This window comes from Chelmon rostratus, chromosome 10 (assembly GCF_017976325.1).
Source record: "Chelmon rostratus isolate fCheRos1 chromosome 10, fCheRos1.pri, whole genome shotgun sequence".
Taxonomy (NCBI): domain Eukaryota; kingdom Metazoa; phylum Chordata; class Actinopteri; order Chaetodontiformes; family Chaetodontidae; genus Chelmon; species Chelmon rostratus.
The window spans coordinates 9,250,488-9,274,392 of record NC_055667.1 but is presented as its reverse complement, the minus strand read 5'-3'; the positions used below and the strand labels follow the sequence as shown (position 1 = coordinate 9,274,392).

The 23,905-nt window shown below is 40.2% G+C and overlaps 1 protein-coding gene across 1 annotated transcript in view; it reads right to left on the bottom strand.

Annotated features, from left to right (window-relative positions):
- The window catches only part of prkar2aa (protein kinase, cAMP-dependent, regulatory, type II, alpha A), a 43,287-nt gene that overhangs the window by 4,047 nt on the left and 15,335 nt on the right, over positions 1-23,905 (bottom strand). The window contains exons 3-7 of the mRNA XM_041946210.1: positions 10,072-10,107; positions 5,447-5,583; positions 4,118-4,224; positions 1,025-1,166; positions 455-556 (exon numbers count right to left, since the gene is read on the bottom strand). Of these exons, the coding sequence (XP_041802144.1) occupies positions 455-556; positions 1,025-1,166; positions 4,118-4,224; positions 5,447-5,583; positions 10,072-10,107 (524 nt within the window). The remainder of the gene's footprint in view (positions 1-454; positions 557-1,024; positions 1,167-4,117; positions 4,225-5,446; positions 5,584-10,071; positions 10,108-23,905) is intronic.

Below are 23,905 nucleotides of genomic sequence, written 5' to 3'. Positions count from 1 at the left end.
GGACAGAAAAGGGTGGCAGAATGAACTGTTTCACTAACCATATATGCAGATTATGGCCATGCTACGTCATCAATCCCTTCATCTTCTCTGTTGTGTGCTTACTTGGCTAGACCATTGGCTACACTGTTTTAAAGATTATAGTTTCAAAAAAAAGGGTGGGTAACTGTCCCTCAAAAACAGCGTTGTGGGGAAGTGTTGTAGACATGGCATGTATGGCACAGATATCTGAACTAAGTATACAGTTTGTGAGTGTAAGACAGAACACAAATACATTTCATATCATAAACTGGCTTGTGTGCTGCTGTTAGCTGGAGGGCTAGCTTCACAGGCGATGCTACTGCATCCACCGTAGGAGTGGAGTATACACTGTGAAGGAGAGGGGGAGGGAAAGAGCTAAAAACTGCTGGAGACAGTGAGAGGATTTTCTAAAAAGGACGGCAACGACTGAACTCACCTCCAGTGATTTGAGTAAGGGCACAGACTCAATGAAACACTCATACATCTTCCTCTTCTTGGCATTGTTCTTCAAGATGAGCCTACGAAAAGTGGCACGGTCCTAGGGAAAACAAACACGAGTAAACAGTGAACACCTCCTGAAGGCAGATTCTCTCATTCTGAGTGGCTGTTGCTGGTCATCCTCGGCTTTGCCACGAGGAGGAGCTGCAGCAGCATAAATCATTAGAGCGGAGCACCAGCTCCATTCATAGATAAAGCGGCTCCATTCTTAACATATCTGAGCATCACAGCTCAATGTAGAGTATTGGGTATCAGAAACTGTACCTAACCTTCTCACAATGCAATCCTTAGTGACAACAAGACCTCAAAACTGAGCTTTAAAGTTTTAACAAAGGTGACTCTTGCAGTTCAAAACTGACTGACCGAGCAACATTAAAAAAATGTGGTACTGATTTAAATGTGGCCAGCATTTATACCTCAAAAGCAACTCCTGATGATTGTAAAATACTGTAACATAACGCACACGAGTGGAACACAACAGTCCCATCGTCTATTTGCATGTCCTTACCAGTCCCCATAGTGCCCCCTCCTGGGTGGCAATGATGGTGGCGGCACGTGGCGTGTTGTACATGAGTGCCAGCTCCCCGAAGCTGCCCTTATTGTTATACTGACCCACGCATGTTCCCGTTACCACTATGTCATACACACCCCTGCAGAGAGAAGAGAGGGAGAGAGGGAAACAAACAAACAGCAAACACAGAAAGAGAAAAGAATGAATTCATAAGCGAGAATGACTTTGATTTAAGTAATTGAGCCAAAAGCTGAGAGGTGGTCAGTGTTTTGTTAATTGTCCTCCTGACTGGTTTAAATAGGCATCTAAATACAGATTATCTATAGTTTCTGTGGTAGTTTGGTCGACTGGGTGAGTAAATCATTGACTGTTTGTGTGGGTACAATAGTATGTATAGTTGTGTTCAAATAGATGTTTTTCATAAATTTACAAGTACTAATTTATAACAATATGTAATGCTTGGAGAAATTTAGCTACTCTGAACATTGTTTTTTTGTTTTTATTTGTTTCTCATAGATGGCAATACTTCAGCAGCGTAGCTCTGTCTCCCTCTCTCTCCCTCTCTCTCTGCATGAGGATTAAACTTGCTCGCAAGGATTAACCAGTCATTCTGTAAGGTCTCCTGTCCTCCCATTGGCTGCGTAGAACCGTAAAACCCTTGTTGCTGTTGGAGTATTAACTTAGTTTGACTGGATTAACATGACGATGGGGACGATGATCACTTGTGTCTTTGCCTACCTGATCACAGCGAGTGACAGGACCCACCCACTGTTTAAAATACTTATTTAAATGCAAGTACTGTGATAAAATGACAAATACAAGATTGAGTGGCTTATTGATTTCAAAACTGAAATAGGGAGTAACATGAGGAAGAAAACGGGGAATAATAATGATACTGGATCTAGTGATGACTGTTGGAACATCAATGCATGTACAAATTAACTTGTGTGATTAAATAGCAGCCACTTCAAACATGTTTCAGCCAATCAGAACTGAGGACAACAATGATCCTTTTCATATCGCCGCTCCTGTTGTACATTAATTCATCGTCCCTGAGGGATTTCCAGCTACTTCCTGTCTTCAAGGCTTTAGAATGGGACTGTTAAGGGTTTGTTTTTGAAGGGTGCACCCTACCATGTAGTAGCACCTGGGCCAGCCCAGTTAATGTATGGCATTTTTGAGTTGCTGACAGCAGACAACCAGGTCTGTGTAAGTTAACGGCTAACATTATGATATACTAACTGGAATAAAGTCTTATCTATCTGGAATGCAGTAGAGATGCATACATATGGTTCAATTACACAACAGAAAGTCTGAATAGGAAATATTTAAACAATGTGTTACTCTGTCATGTTTCCTGCTTTTCTTTTTTGGTTTCTATTTATCCCTCCATCTCTGTGTGTGTCCATGCTCACACCCCACCCTGCTGGTGACATTAGCTACCACCTACGCTTTTTACAGGCCAGGGAAAACCCCAGGAGAGTATATGACCAGGCAGGCGTGCTGCTCTTAAAGGTCATCGCATGTCTCTTGTACTGTGAGCACGCTGTGTGAGAAAGTGCGTATGTAGATGGAAAGATAGCACACAAGTGCAACCAAACCGGTGTGCTGTACTGATATGTGCCATACCAAGAATGAATAGAGGCCAGGGTGGTACAAACAATGACCAACCACCAGCCACACACTGGTAGGTCTGTTCTCTCTTTGGGGGCAGAGGTTAAAAAACGCCATCTCATGGTCTTTTTCTAACTAATCAAGGGTACCCAAACTTTTTCATGCCACATTCAATCAAGTAAAATGATGCAAATGACTATGACATGATAATACTAGTACAGTGTGTATATATGTGTGTGTGTGTGTACATAAATATTCAGTGCCCTGTCCAGTGCAGTCTCACAGATGATGTATTCATTGTTTAAAAATTATTAATTCAACCTACAGTGTTTTTATTTAACCCTTTTTACACAAGGATTTGGGAAAGTTATTATAGCAATTAACTCAACTACCTGCAGCTGGACACATAATTATAGTTTTCCAGTCAAAATGTGTTATTCATCACATCAAGTACAACCGTGATTGTCCCTGAAGTTGGGACGCAGTGCAAAACATGAACACGACAGAATTTGACATATAGATGGGACAGAGGCAACAAAAGACTGGGAAAGTTGTGGAATGTCTGCATCATTCCACAGATGAACAGGTTCACTGGAAACACGTGATAGTATCATGGTTGGGTATGAAAGGGCCATCCTCGAAAGGCTCAGTTGTTCACAAGCGAGGATGGAGTGAGGTTCACCCCTCTGTGAATCCCGTGATTGTAAAAAGGATATTACTATGTGGGCTCAGGAACACTTCTGTTGTTGGTAAACACAGTTCGTTGGAAGATTATTGCATTCTGTTTTTATTTACATTTTACAGTGTCCCAACTTTTGTGGAATCAGGGTTGTACACTGAGGAGACACGTTTCAGTGTTCTTGTACAGGCCTGCATACGCAGCAGCAGTTGACATTAGCAATATCGCAGGAAATTTACACACAGCCTTCATACGTACTGTATACATGGACACAGACATACACACCACCCAAGTCATGGACAGTGCAGTGTTAACAACAACAAGTGTAAAGACTAGCAAAATGACCGCACTGTTGCAAGTCGTTTTCAGCGGTCCACACTTATTATTCCACTGTTATTTACTGCGTTTAATTAAAACAGTCCTGTAATTAAAATACATATATAAATGTTGTTGACACTGTGTCAGATTCAACTGTATGACATATTTTTTAGGCTGCAGTTGTTTCCAATATCTTTACTCCTCTCAAAGTACAGCCTCAAACAAAACAACAGAGCTGAGTCAACACACAAACAACAGAAGTCGTAAAAACTATATAGGGCTTTATAATAATAAACATAAGTGACTTCATTTTGTCTAGTCATTCAGTGTAATAATACAAACATATCAAACAACCAACACATGCATACAGCCGTCATACTGTAAAACACAGTCTGTACCCTTTCTGTCATCTAAGCTCACTAAAACAAACTGGCAGTATTTAAATAAACAAATTAATCTCCACGAGCGTCGTCTCCTACCTCTCTATGACGTAGAAGTTGTCTCCATCATCTCCCTGGTCAATGACGTGCTCCTGGGGCTGAACCCTTAACTCAAACATGGCGTCCAGCACCTCTGAAAACTGCTCCTGCATGGGGAGATGAGAGGAAGGACATAAGACTACGCTGATTTAGAGAAACAAGGAGCAACAGTGGAAAGGTGTATGTGGAGTTCAACCAGCATCTCAAAATGGCATCTAGCTCATGTGAGCGCTGCTCCTGAAGGGAGACAAGATTAAATTTAATTATCCCGGAGGGGAAACTGTGTGAGAAAGTGTCCAGCGGAAAGAAAAGGGAACATTTTTTTTCAAATCATGACACTTGCTCCATGTTTCATCAGGATATGCAATTTCAGAACAATATTGTTGTCTCTGGGGTTTGAGTTCATCATAATGTCATACATGTATCATCATAGATGCCAAGTGCTACATGATTCACAATGGGAACAGACATAAATTTTAAAAATATCGAATTCATTTGAAGTGCAGCTTCTCAGCCAAAACAAACATGGGTATACTGACATCACACAGACATATGATTTTTGGAAAATCGGCCTGACAACCTTCTGGTGCCCAAATATTGGATGGTTTAAGCTGTTTCACTACGCCAACAAAAATCAAATACATTATCAGAACACTGTAGCATGGGATCCTATGACTTAAGGTTTCAAGCCTATAAGACAAGCAGAGACTAATACATTACATTAGAATGAAGACTTGCAAAGATGTTTAACAAGTACTTCTTTGTTCCTTTTCTCTGCAGTTCACGTAGTAAAATATATTTCTGTCTTTTTTTCCCCACAAATTTATCATATGACCTGCCCCAAGAGTAGCTGGTTCTAAGTGCGGTTCCTGAGGAGAGCAAAGTGACTTTATATACTGAGTGACTGGAAGGGAAATTTCAAGTATATCAAATGCAACAGTTCTGCAATAAAAAACGCTTTTATGGAACGACCTTTCGGAAGACCTTCACTTGCAGATAAAAATGTAGTTTGTGGTGCTGTTGTACTGTATTGCATTATTTTAAAAGGTTCTTCTAACATTTTTGCTTCATCATATGTAGATGAAGTGAGAAAATATTTGAAGCACTTTCTGTATAATGTAGTCCATTAAAACATTACTGCAAAGGAATCCTAACAGCACGCAGTACATATTGCAGAGTAGGGCTGGACAATTACAGGAGAAGCCACTGAAACCAACATTATGACGCTCAAACCCTAACTTTCTAAAAGTTTCGTGGGTCAATATGTTTGTGTGAACATGTCTCTTCCTGCGTACGTTTGCACGTTGTTGGTTTTTTTTTTTTTTTTACCTGATCTAGTGTTTTGAAGAGTAGGATGTCTCGGCAGGCCTCCTGCAGTCTGCAGCGCTGTTCATCTGTTTTTGGGTGTACCACTCTGGGCTCTGTGTCCTCGTCATCCTCGTCTGGGTTGAACGCCTCTGCACACACTGGAGGGAAGATATGTAAACTCACTTTACATATTGCATTAACATGTTCGGCATTAATCGGATTAATCAGCAAACTATCCAGGTAAGAAAGTATTGCATGGACACGTTCATAAAATTTAAGGAAAAAGGAAATAGTCTTGACAAAAATAATAAAAAACAAGCTAGGCAACAGGTTAAAGGAGCTCTATACTACCACAATACTTGTGGATAAAAAAAAAAACAAATACAAAAGGTTCATTGTTGGTCTTGAAGAACAGACTGACACTCATTTCCATGTCACTAATGGTATGACGAAGGTTTTTCCTTGTACCTTGCACATTGTATGTGAAATCAGTCAGTAATGACTTTAGAATCAACATCAACCACAACTTTACTGCATGTGGAGATGTGACACTTAAATCATATCTTAAACAATCCGGACACAAGACGCAAAAAGAGAAAGAATGGAGTCAAGGAATCAGGTTACATTTTCAACACACACAAAGACACACAGACACACACACAAGCAAATGAGTAAAGAAAACCACGAAGATGCCAACACAGACACTGTATCCACTTCATCTTGTTAAAATGTTTGTACACGCATGCACACGCACACACAGAGTAGAGGGAAAGGTAAGATGTCACACAAGCACACCACACATAAGCAGAGAGGAAGATATTGTATAACACAAAATTAGGCGATGGCCTGCAGGAGAAGGGAAGAGAGGACATCATTACTGCAGGACACCGAAGGAGCCCAGAAGTGAGGAAATGACACATGCACAGCGACATGTTTCACCACACTGGATGACAAACACTGACAAGGTCATTTCAAATTGTCACTATGTATCTGTGTTTCCTCCAACTCTGCAGAGACACACTCCACTTCTCACATGACATTTATCACAAAATGCATTGGAAGTCTCTCAATGTGTGCGTGTGTGTGTGTGCACGCACGCGTATGTGTGTGTGCGTTTGTGCGTGCGCAACCATGAGTGTAACCTTTTATCTCTCAGCATTCATACCAATCCTGTTTGGAGCAGTGTGACCTGTGGAGTGTCAAAGTGTCAACTCCTTTAGTTTAGCTTGATTGGGCAGATAAATATGATGAAGTAAGGCTGGGACGACATGCTTATTCTCCCAATTCGATACTATCATGATACTTGGGTGCCAATTCAATATGTATTGCAATTCTTAACAATTGCGATTCTACATGTATTGTGATTTGATATTAGAATTTATTGCAATATTTGCTAGCTTTTTTTTTTTAACACTATAACATGGGGATAAAGTTGATTCATACACTTCTGGAGATGGTATGCCATGGGTCACATTTCCAAAAACAATGCACATCACAGGTCAGTCAGTCTTTCTGTGTTTTCTTTCAGCAGCATCAGGCCAAATTAATAGAGCCACTGAAAACTGTACACAGCACAAATCTGGGATTTTAAATTAACAAAATGAAATTAAACTTGAAAACTAGCCCTTCAAAACCATGAACCTGACTGCATACGAAAGAGATTAAAAAAACACACAGAATGAATGTACAATAGAATGGCTCATCAAGCACGCACACCGACATATTTTATTAATATATAAAATTCTGTCATCTCTTTTTACTCTCTTAGCTATTCACAGTAACAGAAATGTGAAATGTTTCTTCACTGGTGAGAATTAAAAAACTGATAAGGCAGAGACTGCAGGCAGGTCCATCACGCTTAGCTTAAGTTGTAGGAATCAGATTTGCTTCCTCCATGCTGCCAAAATGTCTATCTATTCCTGGCAGGATGACAGGATATCAAAAAAACAGCCAAAAGCACGCTTTCGTTTACAAGCCCAAGTTCACTTGTAACAGGGCAATGTGATCAAATCTCTCGAAAATATGTAATAAAGTCATCATTTACACCCAGTTTTCAGCCAAAGAAAATAAATTGTAGATGTGACTGCAGTCTTATGCTCCTCATGTGAGAAAACACTGATTCCTGATAATGTAGATTCTCTCCTCCTTCCTGAATGTAGTGTGTATGTCTCAAGGCAAGAACTGTAAAACTGATTTTCTTCTACATGAGTCAATAATTAATTTATTCCTCTATTACCCTCTCAAGACCCGTCTGAAGTTTAGCTAAACATTCAGATGGCCAAAATCATCTATCAGTAATTTTATATAACAGTAACTGTATATATGATCGTATATAATAATTGTTATTTAATTCAAGTAAGAAATGGTTTAAAATAGCCTTATAATGCTTCACCACATATGATTTTTTTCTTCTTTTATTTAGAGCTTCCATATAAACAAAAACAACTGTCTCACACGAGACGACACTTGAGCTTGAAAACATGACTCGAAACAGTAAAACTAACTTTCTTGCATTATTGCCACCAACTGCTGCTCTCAGGTCATGTGAGAACATGTTAAGCAGTCCTACTGCCCAAGTCTTGTGACCTTTCACACATGTAGCACATCCGTGTTAGATGAGTTCTCACTTACTGGAAATACTCTGTTTGATTTAGGCGAGCATGCAGGAGGGGGACGTATCCATAACTGTTTTTGCATTAATATGAATACTAAATGGATTTGAATGCATCTGCAATATCAACGAAAGAGTGGAAAGCAATATATAAGCAAGTAGGAAAGAGTACGAAGTAGCTACACTCCGTGCAATGTCATCAACACGCCCACTCTCTCGCTGTGTAGCAGGGTAGCACTGCACACATTGTGAATGACCGTGTGTAAATAAGGCTTAAAGGATAGCTCCTGCAGTGGAAACGGTGTTGGCAAATCTCTACCTCTATATACCATCAGACGGTATATATCCAACCCAACGCTGATGTGCAACCCTACTTACTACCCCTACTGATGACACAGCTGAGTGATGCTGGCTGTGGTCAGAGGTGAAACAGGCATGACATTTTCAACCACAGAGGCCAATGAAAATGTTTTGTTACTTTTGAAAAGTTGAGTTTTTGTTGAGAATACTGCTTTACTCTGTCTCTGACTTAACTATTTGGTATTTTTTAAGCTGCAGTTAGTTGTGTTGTATTATTGAAATTAAAACTGATAAGTCTCTCAAAGATGATACAGTATACAGAACTTGTTCTCTTGGACTGTATTACAATGCGCAAGGTGCTAAGTGTACCTACACCGAAAGTGTGTCATTAGGTAGGTTTCCAACCAACTGTTTATCTTGATTAACCAATTCCTAATAATGGCATAACAGAAGTGGATAGAAAAATTCATTAACATTTTCTTTTGCTGCTTTTCTTGAAAATTCAGTTAAAATGTGCACTACATTTGAATAGAAACCTGGCTATATTGACATCTTGTCTTACACATTTTACCAAGTATCTTTGGAATATCAAAAACACACCAAATTAAATGGGCACAGGAAAGCATGGAATAACACACACACACACACACACACACACACACACACACACACACACACACACACACACACACACACACACACACACACACACACACACACACACACACAAAGTTTTAAAAAATGTTATGGTAATGACAGGGTGGGGTTTTCCTTTAAGCTTTAATGAATTCTTCCCTTGAGAGAAGTTCAAATATGTCTCCTAATATAAGAAAACACCACACACACATAGAACACCTGCAAAAGAAAACAACTTTGCACAACTTGCCAACTACAACTGGAAATCTTTCTTAAATAACTAAAAAAGGCCCTTTGTAGTAACATCTCTGGGAGACATGAGGATCACAGTGACTTTTTGTATTACAACATTACCACTACAAAGAATGTCTGCTCACACAACACAACAATTTTGTCAACAAAGAAACTTTGAACCACTGTGTTTACGACACTGTAACAACAAGGAACTCCGTACAACTGGATGTCGCAGCTATAAAACAAGTACAAGTACAACAAAGTTGGCAACTTGCATAAATTAACATCACATACTCTGGAAATCTTTATGGCGCTGCGGTATAGACGGCAGGGTCAACAGTGACAGTCGGACGGCTGTAAAGATAAACATCAGCCGACACACCCAAAGCCTAATCAAAGTGCAGCACTCTGTGACGGCTGACGACATTCAATTACTCACATGTAAACACTAGATGGGTACGACTGAGCGTGAGAAAAAAAGAGCACTATACACAGAAAGCCACAGACAGCAACACAGAAGGACGGAGAACGCAGACACCCAAACCCAAAACACACCGCAGTGATGCTTCTTTACGCTGTTTTACATGCTTGACATACGCAAATACACTCATTATGAAAACACTGCCTGAACAGTGTTTGACATCAACAACAGAGACAGACACAAATCATTCAGTCTACCACTTAGCCTCAACTTGCATGACATTCACACACAGTAAGGCACACACAAGCTGCCTGTAAGCCACTTAGGCAGTGATGTATACGCAATGTTGTCCCTGGTGTGGATTACACCGAAGGGACATGACGTCAAACACATGCATACACACACACACACACACACACACACACACACACACACATCTCTTACCTGACACTCTCCTGTTGAATCTGCTGGGCGGTGGAGCTGTGGAGAGGGAGAGGGAGAGAGAGAGGTGTGAAATGAATGTCTTTGTTTTTGCATAACGACATTTTATATGATTTTGTGATTGCTTTGAAATCCTCATTATCATCATCTGTTTTGAACAGACATTCATAACAATAACTGAAGTGAAAGAAGGGGAGAAAAAGGCAGACAGTGAGTCAGAGTGACACTCAGCATTGGAGGAAGAGCAATACAGGCAGTCAAACAGATAAAGGCAACAAGAGGTGAAGAGATAAAAAGTAGGACACGGTCAAAGATAAAGGCAGATGTGAAGAAAAACAGAGAGAGACAGAGCATAACCAGGAGAGACGTGAGCTAAGAGATGATGTGAGAAGGGGGTATTTTCAGACGACAGTATTTTCAGTATTGCAAGTAAGTTAATATTTTGTAATATTTTCTGTATACACATGAATGCTACTGTGAGCAGTGGCTATAGCTTCCAGAATTAACATCAGATGCACAACTGCGCACACACAGACACACACACACGCACTTTCCCTTTAACAAATGGCAACATAATTTCTTCATGACTGCAAATTGAAAACTAATCAAACAAAACATGATCAAACTGAGCAGCAATAATCACACAATGATTGCCTTCAGGCCAGTGGATTAATGACTAACTTAATAAGAACCCTTGAAGTTACATGTTTACAAGTAAAATATTTATAAAGGAACACTGTATTAGGAGAGAGAAAGGTTGAATGGGTAATGACAGTTATGTTCAAACAGCTCCCATTACATATAATCAAACTGGCTGTCTGAACCAGCGACACATTTCTTTCCCCAAATATTGACAGGAACCCTATCTGTACTTTGATGCCAGTGTCAACTATGTTTCTGTGTTCATTACAAATGGACAAAGAGGTTCCCTGTCTACAGTTTGACTTGATGAGCAGAATTGCCTGTGCCAGTGTAGCCAGCCTCAAGCTGTTGCACTGCACTGTTTGGAGGCACAGATGCTGTTGGGACACTGTTAACATTCCTGAGCCACCAGGATGGCAGATCTGATCACGTCTCTCAGCTCTCACATTCAGCATTCAAGAACAGCAGGCACCTGCCCAACTGAAGTGTTTTCTTCGGCAAAACACCTAGCAGGGAGAGCTGACCCTGATATCTGACCTCCTTGTAGATCTCTGCCTGGAGAGATATTACAAATATATTCAAATAAAGCAAAATATCATAAAAATGCATGATGATGAAGATGATGTAAAAAGACTGTCCTTACTGAGCCCTGTAGCACGTTCTTTCACACCTTGCATCTAGGTTGAACTTTGTAATGGAAAAATCAGATGTCTTTCCTAACAAAAGACCATAGTTAATCCCACTGTTCAGTTTGTTCAGAAAGAATGCAAACATTGTGCTAATGAATGTGTTTCTATTCACATTAATACTCACATATTGTTCGAGATACTGATCTATTTAACATGTGGCCTATGAGAACGTCACATGCCTCTTACGCTAGGCCAGAAGAGTGAGACTATTTGACAAACAAAGATAATTGCATATAGCCTAAATGTATTATCCTGTTATCAGAGTAATGAAACATACATAATATTTCATCGACACAGGGATGTTTGCAATCAGGATATTAAGATGATTTAAAAGCCTAACTCAAATCTAAGCATTAAACAGTAACAATACCCACACATGTTGTAACACTTTTTGGAATATGAATTTTTATTCTTTAGGTTACCGGGTAATGCGTCCTACAATGTTAAAAAAAATCTATCCATCCATCCATTTTCTGCTGCTTATCCAGGCTAATTCAGAGCAACCACTTCCTTTGGTGTGGAGCCCACATGGCAGCAGCTTTACTTTTTTCAAGCTTCGCCCAACTGAGCCGCATGAGTACAGGCCAAGACACCAGCCGCTTGCCTGGCTACAGGCAGGGGCCAGGGAGCTCTTGCTCACCTGGCTGATTTACAAGGATAGTTGCAGGTGGCCAGCTCTATGTATGTAAAAGCACACACAGTAAATATGCTTAATATGAAGTGACAGTAATGAATTTTCTTTAATGCTCATGTCAACAACCATTTCACATTTCGGCTTTTTTTTTAAAATGGGGTTCTCATTCAGTAATAAAACATTACTTTCATGCAACATTTTGCCAGATGATGATGACGATGATGATGACAGAACCCAGCTAAAACCAATGTTTGAAACATCATCAAACCAAACACAGGAAAAACATCCTGTGCAAGGCAGAGGACGCTTCCTGGAAATGTCCAAACAGCAGCTGTAATCGAGTTTGATTTCTGGTCATGATTTCAGTGTTGTGCACTTGACACGAGACAGTATTCATCAGAATAGAGGCAGTCTGAAAGGACACTGCTTGATATGAATATGCATCAGACCTAGTAAAGTGCCAAGTCAAGAGAAAACAAACTGTGTGCATGGGGGAAAAACAAAAGGTCTATGTTTGTGTGCATAAATGCATGAGTGTGTACGTACAATATGTGTATGTGTGTTGTAAGCACAGTCAACACAGTGTAGGTCTACATTCTATCTGTATGTGTTCTGGCCTTGTGTAGCATTTGCACGTATCTATAGGAGTACCATGACCTTGTGAATTTGTTCTAACAGGGTGTTATAAATTGCACGCAGTGAGGGTGAGGTTAGGGTCCTAAACACCTGCTATCTAATGCTGGACTGTTACTGCCCAGCATGGACATGGCTCACTGCTGCCACACACATACACACACGCACAGCGTGTGTCCATTGCTAACTTATTACCATCCTCTCAGAGCCCATTAGATCTAGACTGTGAAGACGGGAGCTTGGGGGAAACTCACACATACATACCACTTTCCTCCGGTCACCTGGGGAGATGGACAGAGTTTGACACTCCACTCTCCGTGGAGATCACTCTTACTATCACTCTCACAGATCAAGCAACACAACGATCTCAGCTGCTGTTGCACTGACATTTGAGGCATCTGCAAGAGAGATTTTTACAGAAACGCTTCCCTCACCTTTTAGGCAATTACATCAAATAGTCTAGTAGCGGGTCGAAAGGATTTTTTTTTTCACCCCACATAAAAAAAAAAATGCATGAAGAGTGACTTCTGTATTTCATTTCTATTTGTATGCATGTGTTAAGTCTCACATACATACCACACATTCAGACTCGTTCGACATCTGCTTTGCCTACCTGGACTCTAACTATGCCTGGCCACATATAAGGCTTTCAATGTTGTTTAAATAAAGGGTCAGAATTTACAACACAACAACTGCAAAATGAGTTTCAACCCAAAAAGTGTCAGACACTAGCTAAATTTGTCCTTAGCAGATAATGATTTCGTTGTAGAGCCAAGATACATTGTGACCATTAACTACTGAAAACCATGAATCTATTCATGGCTCCAAAATGGCACCCTGTTAGACTGGCTATACACAAAGCATTGGCATGTATACTCGAGGTGTCTCAGAAGTAGGGATGTCAACCATTACTCTATATTCAAATATATATTCCATTTGTACAAAAATCCAAATTGCCCCTTGGAGACATTGAAAACTTTTATTTACTTTACCATCTTCACTTTTATTTACTAACAATCTCAGAATCATGGTAAGGTATAGCCAACACTGTGGCAGTGCTACCAGAAATCCTTCTGGCAATTACGATCACAATGCAGCCGTTCTTAAAAATACCAAAATACTATTCATTCACATATTGGATTTGGATAACATTACAAGCCACATTTAGATTTAATTCTCCATCAGCATGATTCTTGTGCATTTAGAGGATCTCAGGATTTTTGTTCCATTAATTTGTAAATTCCAAACCTCTTCAACAAAGGAATACAGTAGTAGTAATACACTCACAAGTTCAACACTATTCTCAGTTTCCCTAGCTTCCTCCTTGCTGTCATTTATTGTATACATCGCCCCCTCAGCTGTCTCACAGGAAAAGACCTTCCTCCCCCGTATTGCTCCCAGAGCTTCATGACTCCTCTCCCCTCCCTCCTTCTTCTCTTTTGCATCTGAGAGTGGTTTCTTACTTTATCTTCTTAACCTCAAGACATAGATTGGCCCTTTAGAGTTGGTTGTTGGGGACTGTAACAAGACGACAGATAGCCCGACACATTTTTTCTTAACCAGTTTATGACTGAGATGAACATCGCCTTCCAAATACCAGAGGCTAACAGATACCAGGTAACAGATTCATGCTAGTGCATAGCTATGTTGTTCACTCTACTAAACACTTTGACAGGACACTACCATTGTGTTTACACTGCAGGCCCTCATGCCCAGCTCCAAAATGCTATTCATACTGGGTTTTCTTGGGTGACGTTATGCTGTTTACTTATGTAAGGTTAACTAACCGATATGTAACGGCAATATGAATGAACAATGTCAAAGAAATGACAATTACATAAACACAGCTGCTTTTATTTCTAATGACAGCTTATGTCTTTGAATAATGACTGAACTAAGGTATCTTCCGAAATAGCAATCAAATTAGCTATTTTTACAGAGCTTTCCTCTCAAGTGTCTTGTTGTACTCAGCCGAGTTTTGTGGTGCCAAAACTGTGACTGATGACTGGTAAATTGACTAAATTATATTTACACATTTTCATGGCAACATAACTGAGGTTCAGCCAGAGCCTCCTTTACCAGATTACAGCTTTGGACCTCAGGCTGACCTTTGATATGAAAGGCCAAATAATTCAAAACCATGGCCAAGATAGGCACTACCTATCCAGCTGCTCTGTGCAATCCAGTCATGCTGGACCAGAAAGAAATCATCCGCTGTCTAAATGTACTAACCTGATGCACCACATGGTTTCTTGCACAAAACCATCTGGGAAGTCATGCATGGACTATGCTTAGAAAAGGGCAGAAATACATAGTTGGTAAGTTATTGGATGAACCATCTGTCCACTGCTATCGATCACGGGCTAACTTCAACCAATCAGATCAACAAATCATATGACTTAGTAGGAGAGCGAAACACAGAAGCGAAGAAGAGCAAAAACATCAAGAAAAGCCTTCTGTTCTTTGCTCTTCTTTCAACCAAGAAATACTCGCGAGTTCTGATATAACTGATGCTCCTGTAAGATCTAGGCTAACCTTTTCGGGAGCCACCATAGTTGTTTTCAAATGAACAATAGCTTACTCTTGGATGGAAGATGAATTTTCGTAGTTGATCGGTTGTCTATCTAGCTACTGAATTATTCGGCCTCCCATACTTTGAACTTCCTGTCAAAGAGAAATAAGTACAGTCCATAGAGTATGGACACAAAACATAATAAAAAAGTGGTGAGCTTGAACCACACTGTAAATGTCTTGCATGTGTGTGACTTGATTCAATCTGATAAATATGGATACAGTTGAATTTCCATGGGAAAATGAATGAATCATGAGCCCTAAAACAAATACAGCAATGTCCTTTAATATCACTGAGCTTTCCACTCATTACTCATCAGTTATCTATTCCCTGATGCCTTGTCCCCATTAGTCTCATTTAAACCCAAACCTCTCTTCCTCCTACACTGCTGAGAAATGTTGTTATAGTATACACAGTTTTTGAAAAACGGAACAAACTCTGTTACACCAACCACCGACGTCCTTTAGAGGTTGATTCAGAAATCATCACAGCGCCACCTGAAAAGACTGAGAATTCTCATTTCAGTGACCTCATTTTTTACCCTCCCCTTATTCCACTTCGTTTCCTTCCACACAAGCCCCCTCCCTGTATTACTGTATTAACTGCAAGAGAACCACCTACCAGGGGGACACATTCCAAACTGCTTAAAATGATTTGTTTTGATACAAGTCAAGCTCATGAACAGGTCAGATCACTGCAGGTACCGCAGCAAAGAGGCACAAAGACCAACAAAAACGCAGAGAGAATTGAAGTTCTACAATAGAGGCGAACAAACCAGGTCATGCATGGGAACACTGATTTCAGTAAAGAGTGTAAAACCACCCGTCTTTACTACAATTTGTTATACGGTTCAAGTCAATATTTTGCTCTATATGTACATTTTAATGTCATTGTTGGCATTTGATGTTTTGCTCTTCTTTTTTTATACTCTTTGAATTGTTATGTACCTTACAGTACAGTTGGGGTATACAGTGGTTGTGGAGCTCTTCTTGCTTTGGTTCCACAATTTCCCTGTTTAGACTCACGGCTAAGGTTACCTTACAGTTTGTAGCTATCACATTCACACACCTGAGTGCATATTATACAACTAGTGAATAATCTGAACACATTAGCCCCATGGATGTGGGGAAATAAAGAAAGAAAATGGGATAAATGCTTGTGAGTTATGTTTTCCCTTGTGCGAGTTGTTTTGAAAGGCATTTTAAACCAAAAGCAGAAATTAACCTGCTTGGTCAGCACGTGTTGAGTCCTGGTTTTTCAGCCCATTTCAAAAATGAATAATGTAAACCTATTGTGTCCGACAGTCACATAAAATGCAGTTTTGTCTGTCAAGAGCAGGTGGACATAACAAGTGTGTGTGAGCGCACGTGCTTTTGTGTGTTTCGATGTGTGGGTGTGTAAGTCTGAGTGAGCAATGTGTGAAGTGCTCTCCCTACAGTCGTGTGGCTGGGGGGAGTGGGGGTGGTGGTGATGGTGGCTGTATCAAGTGTACGCCTGAAGTTGCCTTGGCAACCTAACACAAAGAAGATCTCATCACCATAACAACTCTACCCCCTTCACCCTCCCTCCTCCCCCTTCTCAGCCGCCATCCACCCCCCTTCTCCTCTATCCAAGTGGCACATCACCCCCCCCCCACATTCTCAGTCTCTGTCTCTCCATCCCTCCCTACAGTATACACCCACTCACTACCATAACAGCATTAACAGATGGAGAGAAGAGAGAGATAGAGGGGGAGAGAAAAAGAGAGGGGAGGACAGAGGGTGAACCAGAGGGAGAGAAACAAGAAGACAGACCAAAAGGGGTGACAGGGAGAGATCAACTGTAATGTGATAAAAGCAAGAGGCCGAAACTGTGAGAAAAAGAGAGGAGCAAAAAGACATGATGGTAAATGCCAATATGATGGCAGTGATGAGTAAGCTACTGTACATGCTTGTTGATATAGAAAAAAAGGAGACAGAAAGATGGATGGAAGACAAACTAGCTGCAGATTGTTATGTGTATATATACTGAAAGAGGCAGATTAACAGTTAGACAAAGCTTAAGAGGATTAGAGGATCAGTATGTGATAACTGGTGATTCAGAAAAACATGTAGAGAAACAATCACACAGAGAGAGAGAGAGAGAGAGAGAGAGAGAGAGAGAGAGAGAGAGAGAGAGAGAGAGAGAGAGAGAGAGAGAGAGCACGAGCAAGAGCCCACTGAAGTGAAGAAGGGGAAAAATGGGAGTAATTCATCTGCCCTGCCTGCCGTTTTCTATTGATTTATCTTACAGCTATCTCAGTGTGTGACTCTGTCTGCTCGGCCCGTCAATACATCAGCCAGTTCCAGTTAGCTGGAGGGGAGATCAAAGCATCAATGTGACCACTCTGCCTCAGACATTTTAAATTTCAATATTTTACACATTGCTTTTTTTTTCCTTTCAGAAAATGGCTCCAAAGCAGTTAGATTGGCAAAATGGATGAAGGAGGGGAATAGACAAAGAGAAACACATGAGAGAAAGAACGATCCAGCGACACAGTTGGTCAGGATTAAATGAACCCTAACCTAAACTGCGGAAGCAACGGCTGCCTTTCAAGCAGGAGGGCTGAAGGAAAAAAGGTGACATAAACTAAGTCTGGACAGGCCTGTAATTCGTCCGCCCACCTGTTGCTGCTCACACCTCCTGGTTTCCCCCTTACCACTCTGCTTCCTGAAATAGAAAGCAAAAACGCAGGAAAAATTTGGCTTTTAAAAGGACAAGTCTGTCCATTACATTAGCCACTTTGGCAGTGAATCACTCAACCACCATTTGGAGCCTTTAATCTATTTGACAGAATGAGTTTGGCAGAATAAAATAGTGACAGGGTCTGGATCATGCTTGGGGATGGGTGTGCTGTGTGGTGATATCTCAGACCATTGCTGATAATAGTGATGAAGACTATGAATGGTGATTGCCTATGTATATGTTGCATTATATGTAGAAGATGAAGAGTTTGACTCCCCAGTACTAAAATTTCGATACACACACAGAAACATGCCGCTTTGAGAACAATTCATTTTAGATGGCATATATTAAACACAAGCCTGTGAGGAGTGGAGGCACCCTCACATTGCTTCGGCAGCTGACTCTGTGACATTTCTGTCACCTAAATGGCAAGACAAACGTAAGACAAGACAGAGTTCTCCGTTCACTTAATGTCCTTCCATTGTTCCCTAATTCTCAGACACAGTCCAGAGCACGGTGACTGGCAACCATTACTTACTGAGAACTGTAAAAGGTTTGTGTGTGCCATGAAGCAGAATCCTCAAAATGATAATGATAATTTTATACTTGTTCCGACCTGAGTCTTTTTTCAGTTTGGTTAGGTAGCATGATTTTAGGCTTCAATGTAACAACCCCCCCGCCAAAAAAAAAAAAAAAACTAGCTGGTTACACTTATAGAAATATAACGCTTTGATTGTGTCCATTTTTTCCTTATTATTAAAATTAATGAATACTATGGGAGTTTCTTGGCTGCTGATGAGATGAAGCAAGCAATTTACAGATATTTCTTTTTTGTTCTCTTTTAAGTTATGGTATAAGGTGCAATTTGGAATGTCATCTTTAACATTTTAAAGATAAAATAATTAATTAAGTTTCAGTAATACATAGTCACACTGTTATCTCTCTCCTTTCCTCAACCTATTTCCCTTACTCTCCCCTTACTTATAGCATATTTTTCCCTACATTTCTCTTTTTCAACAATGGCAGCTGCCATCTAGTCCTCCACTTCTTTCCTCTCAGTCTGTCTCTCCATCTCTTTTCCTCCTTTCCTCGTTGTCTTGTGTCTCTCTCCTCTATGCTTATGACCACCCCGACTTCACCCCCCGACCCCCCTCCTCCTCTCAAGGTCTGATTGATAACAGCAGGGTCAGATGTGGAGCAGAGAGCCTTCCTCACGTGTTGCCTCTCCTCTAGAGCTTGCAGCCTCAAACGTCATTGTCAGCCTCTGCTGGCATGCATTCACATAAACATAAGCACGCACGCACGGTGGCTTAATCATGAACTCGGGCACATAGCAAGGCAGGCATAGCCAAACACTTACATACAGTAAATGTGTACATGTGCAACCTTACACAGGCACACACAAACACAGGAGATGGAAGACACACAACTGGCAAGCTGGAAAGCAGACTCAATAAAGCACATCATCAGCTCCAGCCTCTTACTGCACACCCACGTACACACAGAAATCCCTCCAGAATCATGCCTTCAAAATGCACGCGTGCAGCTTGTTCAAACACAGAAGTGAGGATTTTGCGGCAGTGGTTCCTCTTCTACATTAAACAGGGGCTGGCTGTGATAAATAAACATGATAATCAAAAACAAGATCATTACTAATTTTCCCTGAAAACTGCTTATAAATGATTGTTGAAACTACTAGTTGTGGCATCACTTCCTGACCCTCTCCAAGAGCTTGCATTGCCAGCAATCTAATCACTACCTTACCTTCACCCAGCTATAAGCTACTGTTTTTCATCATAATCTGTTATGAATTTATCTTTCATCTTTTAAGTCTCTGTCCTTATTTTTTCCCTCCTGACCCGTTCCATATCTCCACAAGACCTGCATAGAGAGGAACAAACATAAATCCTCTCCCTGCATGTCCCCCTCCCTGGAGAAGATATATGTAGTCTGGCTCTATATGTCAGCAATCAATGCATGCTGAAGTGCTGACCTAAGCAGCATTAACTGCAGGCTCTCCAGCTTACACTACAATACTAGGTAATGTGGAAATCTAATCAGAAAACACATAATGTCTGCAATACTTTGCAAGTCATACAATTGTTCATTTACATATGCAGGCTGTGAACTTTCAGTGTATGTGGAGAGACACATAATAAAAAGCAGAGGAGGTACACAAATACACACGCAGCCTGATTCATAAACACACACCATACCACCACTAACCATTATTGCTTTCTTTAAATGAGACTGTCCTTCCCAACAGATTTTACAAAATTAGTAATACAAATATTAACACATTATTTACATGTTTATACTGATAGTTAAATATTTTACTTAAGTAAATACATCATTTGTAATAAAAATTTAGTGGCGACAGCCCACTACACGTGAAGCAGAAACCTCTACAAGTGCACCTCTACAAGTTGCTTTTAGAGATCGCTTTGTTATGTGGTAGGGATACCCAAAATAATTGGCCACCCATCGTTATATTAAGTTTGTAGGTACTCCTGTTTTTATGAATTGAACTCTCCCTCCCGCAGTCAGTGGCGTCCTCCTGCCTGCCTACGCTTGCAGCAAGAGTAGGGGAAAAGATTACATTGTGTCTTTCAGTTGTCCTTCTCAACTTGGTTTAGGCTACTTATTGCATTGTTTCTTAGGAGTTCTTTATACTGCTTTGTTCCAGCATAAAAAAAAAAAAAACATTGAGAGCGATGCTCAGCTAGCTTTTAGAATATTTGCAGTTTGCATAATCTAATAATTCTTATATACTATAAGTGCTTGAAGATCCAGTCATCACTACAGCTTTCATGGAAGAGAGCCAGTAAAAACAAATAGAATGGTTAAAGTTGTCATATTGACATATAAGGTTTGTTGATCATCAATCAGTCTTCTGACTTCTTTAATGTGATGCACTTGCAAAAAAACATTACAAAGACAGCGTCTTGCCACCTGGTAGAGATCCCAATACACTACAAAGCAGTCAAACTGACCTTTAATAGGCCTACTGGTATGTAAGCTGCTATAACAAAGCAAAAAAGCAAAAACCACTCATAGATGATCAACAATCAGTAACAGCAATATAAATCACGATCGGGGATCCCCATCATGTGGCATCATTTACATGTTTTCATTCAAAATTCAAATTAATTTGATTTGATCTGATTTACAGAAATGTCAACATAGCGACATACTTTGACCACTCTGTTGTAGCTGGTAACCAAAGACAGGAAGCAGACAGTGGATAATAACATAATAATGGTGTCTTTTGTGTCACTCCAGGTAAAATATGAAGTGCAATGCAGGTATCACGACTGCTGACGTATCACGTCTGCCAGTTGTGGTGCGTCATACCATAGGCAAATTACAAGTGTGAAACAACATGTCAATTATTGCCTCCAGCAAATTGGGACCTTACCAAATGGATTGAGGACACACTCAGTGCACTAAATATTAAAAGTGTATTTGGATAACAATCAATGGAATCCTATTATATGGTGGAATTCTTCTTTAACATAAACAGAGGGAGTTAATGTGTGTCATCAGTACTCGCTGTTTCATGCCAGGGGCTGTTTGTGTCTTCGAGAGTCAGCTGAGGAAATAGATTACATATCATTGGAGTCAATTTTTAAGAAATAATACCCTGTAATGTGGGTGGCAGTAGAATACAGGTTACAGAGAGTGATCTTCTGACTTTATTCTTACCAGTTCAAATCCAGAAACAAGCAGGGAACATTGAGACGGCTCAGATAAAGGCACTATGTTCAGTGGACCTCTTTGAAGGACTGTGGTTATACTAAGTGGTTGGTTGACAACGTCATACCAAATGTTAAAGAGCTGATTGGCTACTAATTTTCAAAAATACTATAGGTCTGGTTCAAACTAAGGGTTGTTCAGTTAGCTATAGAACTTCATAAGAGAGCAAAATGAGCAAAAAAATCTGTATGTGTGGTAAGAAAAAAACCTCATGAAGCATTTCAGGAGCACAGAGGCAAAAATCAGTAAAAATTGCAGTGAAAAGCAGGGGCAATAAAGTACTGACTGAGTGAAGGTAGCGGTGTACTGCACTAAACACACAAGAAAACAAACATAAGATCTTAGCAAATGATATAAGTTTAAACATGCACCTCCAGTGGGCTGAATGGCCTTGAGACAACGACACAGTGCAGCTAGGTACATATGATCAACAAACATGCAGAGAGATGCAGATATTTCACAAAAAAGTAATTTATAACACTCTTTTGTGTTTTACAACCAGCTAACAGGGTGAACTGGAAGTGTAAAGCAGTAGATGAGATTAACATGCTTTTAGATTAAACCTCACATTTCCTGTCATGCACTATCCGTTAAAATTAATAGGTGATCTCTTGCCATCTCAATGTGACACACATCTAGACACATATGGCTGAACCTGTATGCAGCCACCAAGCATGATGATAGAGCATGAAGAAGGAAAACATACATATTAGTTAAATTAGCAAACTCAGTGTATCAATCTACAGTTTCTCAGCTCTATTTATGGTAGTGAAAACTTTTTTGAATGTTGAATTTCTTACACAAAAGTCATTACAAGATATCAGCAACACTAGGGAAGGGAAATATTTAAACATACAAATGTATACACAGACACACACACAAATAATATCTGCACTACACATACCTAAAATCACAAAACACATGCGGACACCTTTGCAACAGATGTACAGCAGGGGTCCATTAAAGTACTCCAATAATGGTTTGTCTCTAAAGGAGCACTTTTTTGTCAAATTTTCACCCTGTCAGTCCTGGCTTTTCCCCTCCTCCATCATGCTACCTTTCCATGTCAAACAAAGCTTTCAACAAAAAACACTTCTAAGTTTATACCTTATTTCTTCGCTTCCTGTTTTGTTTTCCCCTGTTCATTTATCCCTTGCCTTTTTATTTATTTTTTTATTTCTGTAACCTTTGTGGTGTATCTTTTCTGTCTCATTATTTCTCCCTCTCACAGTTTATACCTACCTCTTTCTACGTGATTAAGCTTCGATCAGTATTCTCACACTCTGCACTTTCAGTTTCAGTCCCTGTTTCCCACCAAGAAACTCTCTCTTTACCTTTCCCATTATCTAACCCTGTCCATTTCCCTCCCACAAAAAACTGTCTTGTTCTCTCTCCCATTGCCCCATATCTGACTCTCTCTCTCTTTCCCAGTACCCACCCCACCCCCCATCGCACTCTTCAGAGGACTTAAGCCCTTAAAAGGAAGTAGCCATGTCCTGCTTATAACTGCAATGCTGTTAACCCTTTCCCAGCATCACCAGGTTTGCTGATGCCACTTAACCCGTTTAAGCCTGACTTGACCTGACAACCTTTGCCATGGTTATCACGGTCTATGCTTCAGCTAGTCAGAAGCAGAGGGCGACATCAGCTTCAGGAACTACTGTATGTCAATCGTCAGTAAGTAATGCTAAGTAATACTATGATTGAAGCATCTGCAGTGAATGAACTTCCCCAATAAATACATGAGTTGCTAGGTAGATTCCAACCACCAGGGAGCAATTAAGTTTTCTAGTGTTCATCATCAATTGATGAATTTACAGAACACCTCAACACCTTTAACACAAGCTGACTCCAAAAAACAACAATAATACTAATTCACCCATAAACACAACACTTTTTGAAGGTTATGTTTCATTCCCAACATGTATCCTGCTCACTGGTCTGAACTGTTGCATTTGCTAAAACAAGTGGAACTTTGGGAAATGAATGGTGTACTTTATCCTGATGCCTTTGTTTGCTACTGGAGTGCATTTTCCAGATTCCATCTCTGTAGCCTCTCTGTAGCATCTCTTTAGCACGTGAGTTGTATTTTAAGTGAATGAGTCTAGTGACTGGCGACTGCTCATCCTGTGACACATGCCTTGTAAGTAATTTTGTTAAAACAAAAATAAAGTCTACTAATCAACAGAATAAAAGGTTTGAAAATAT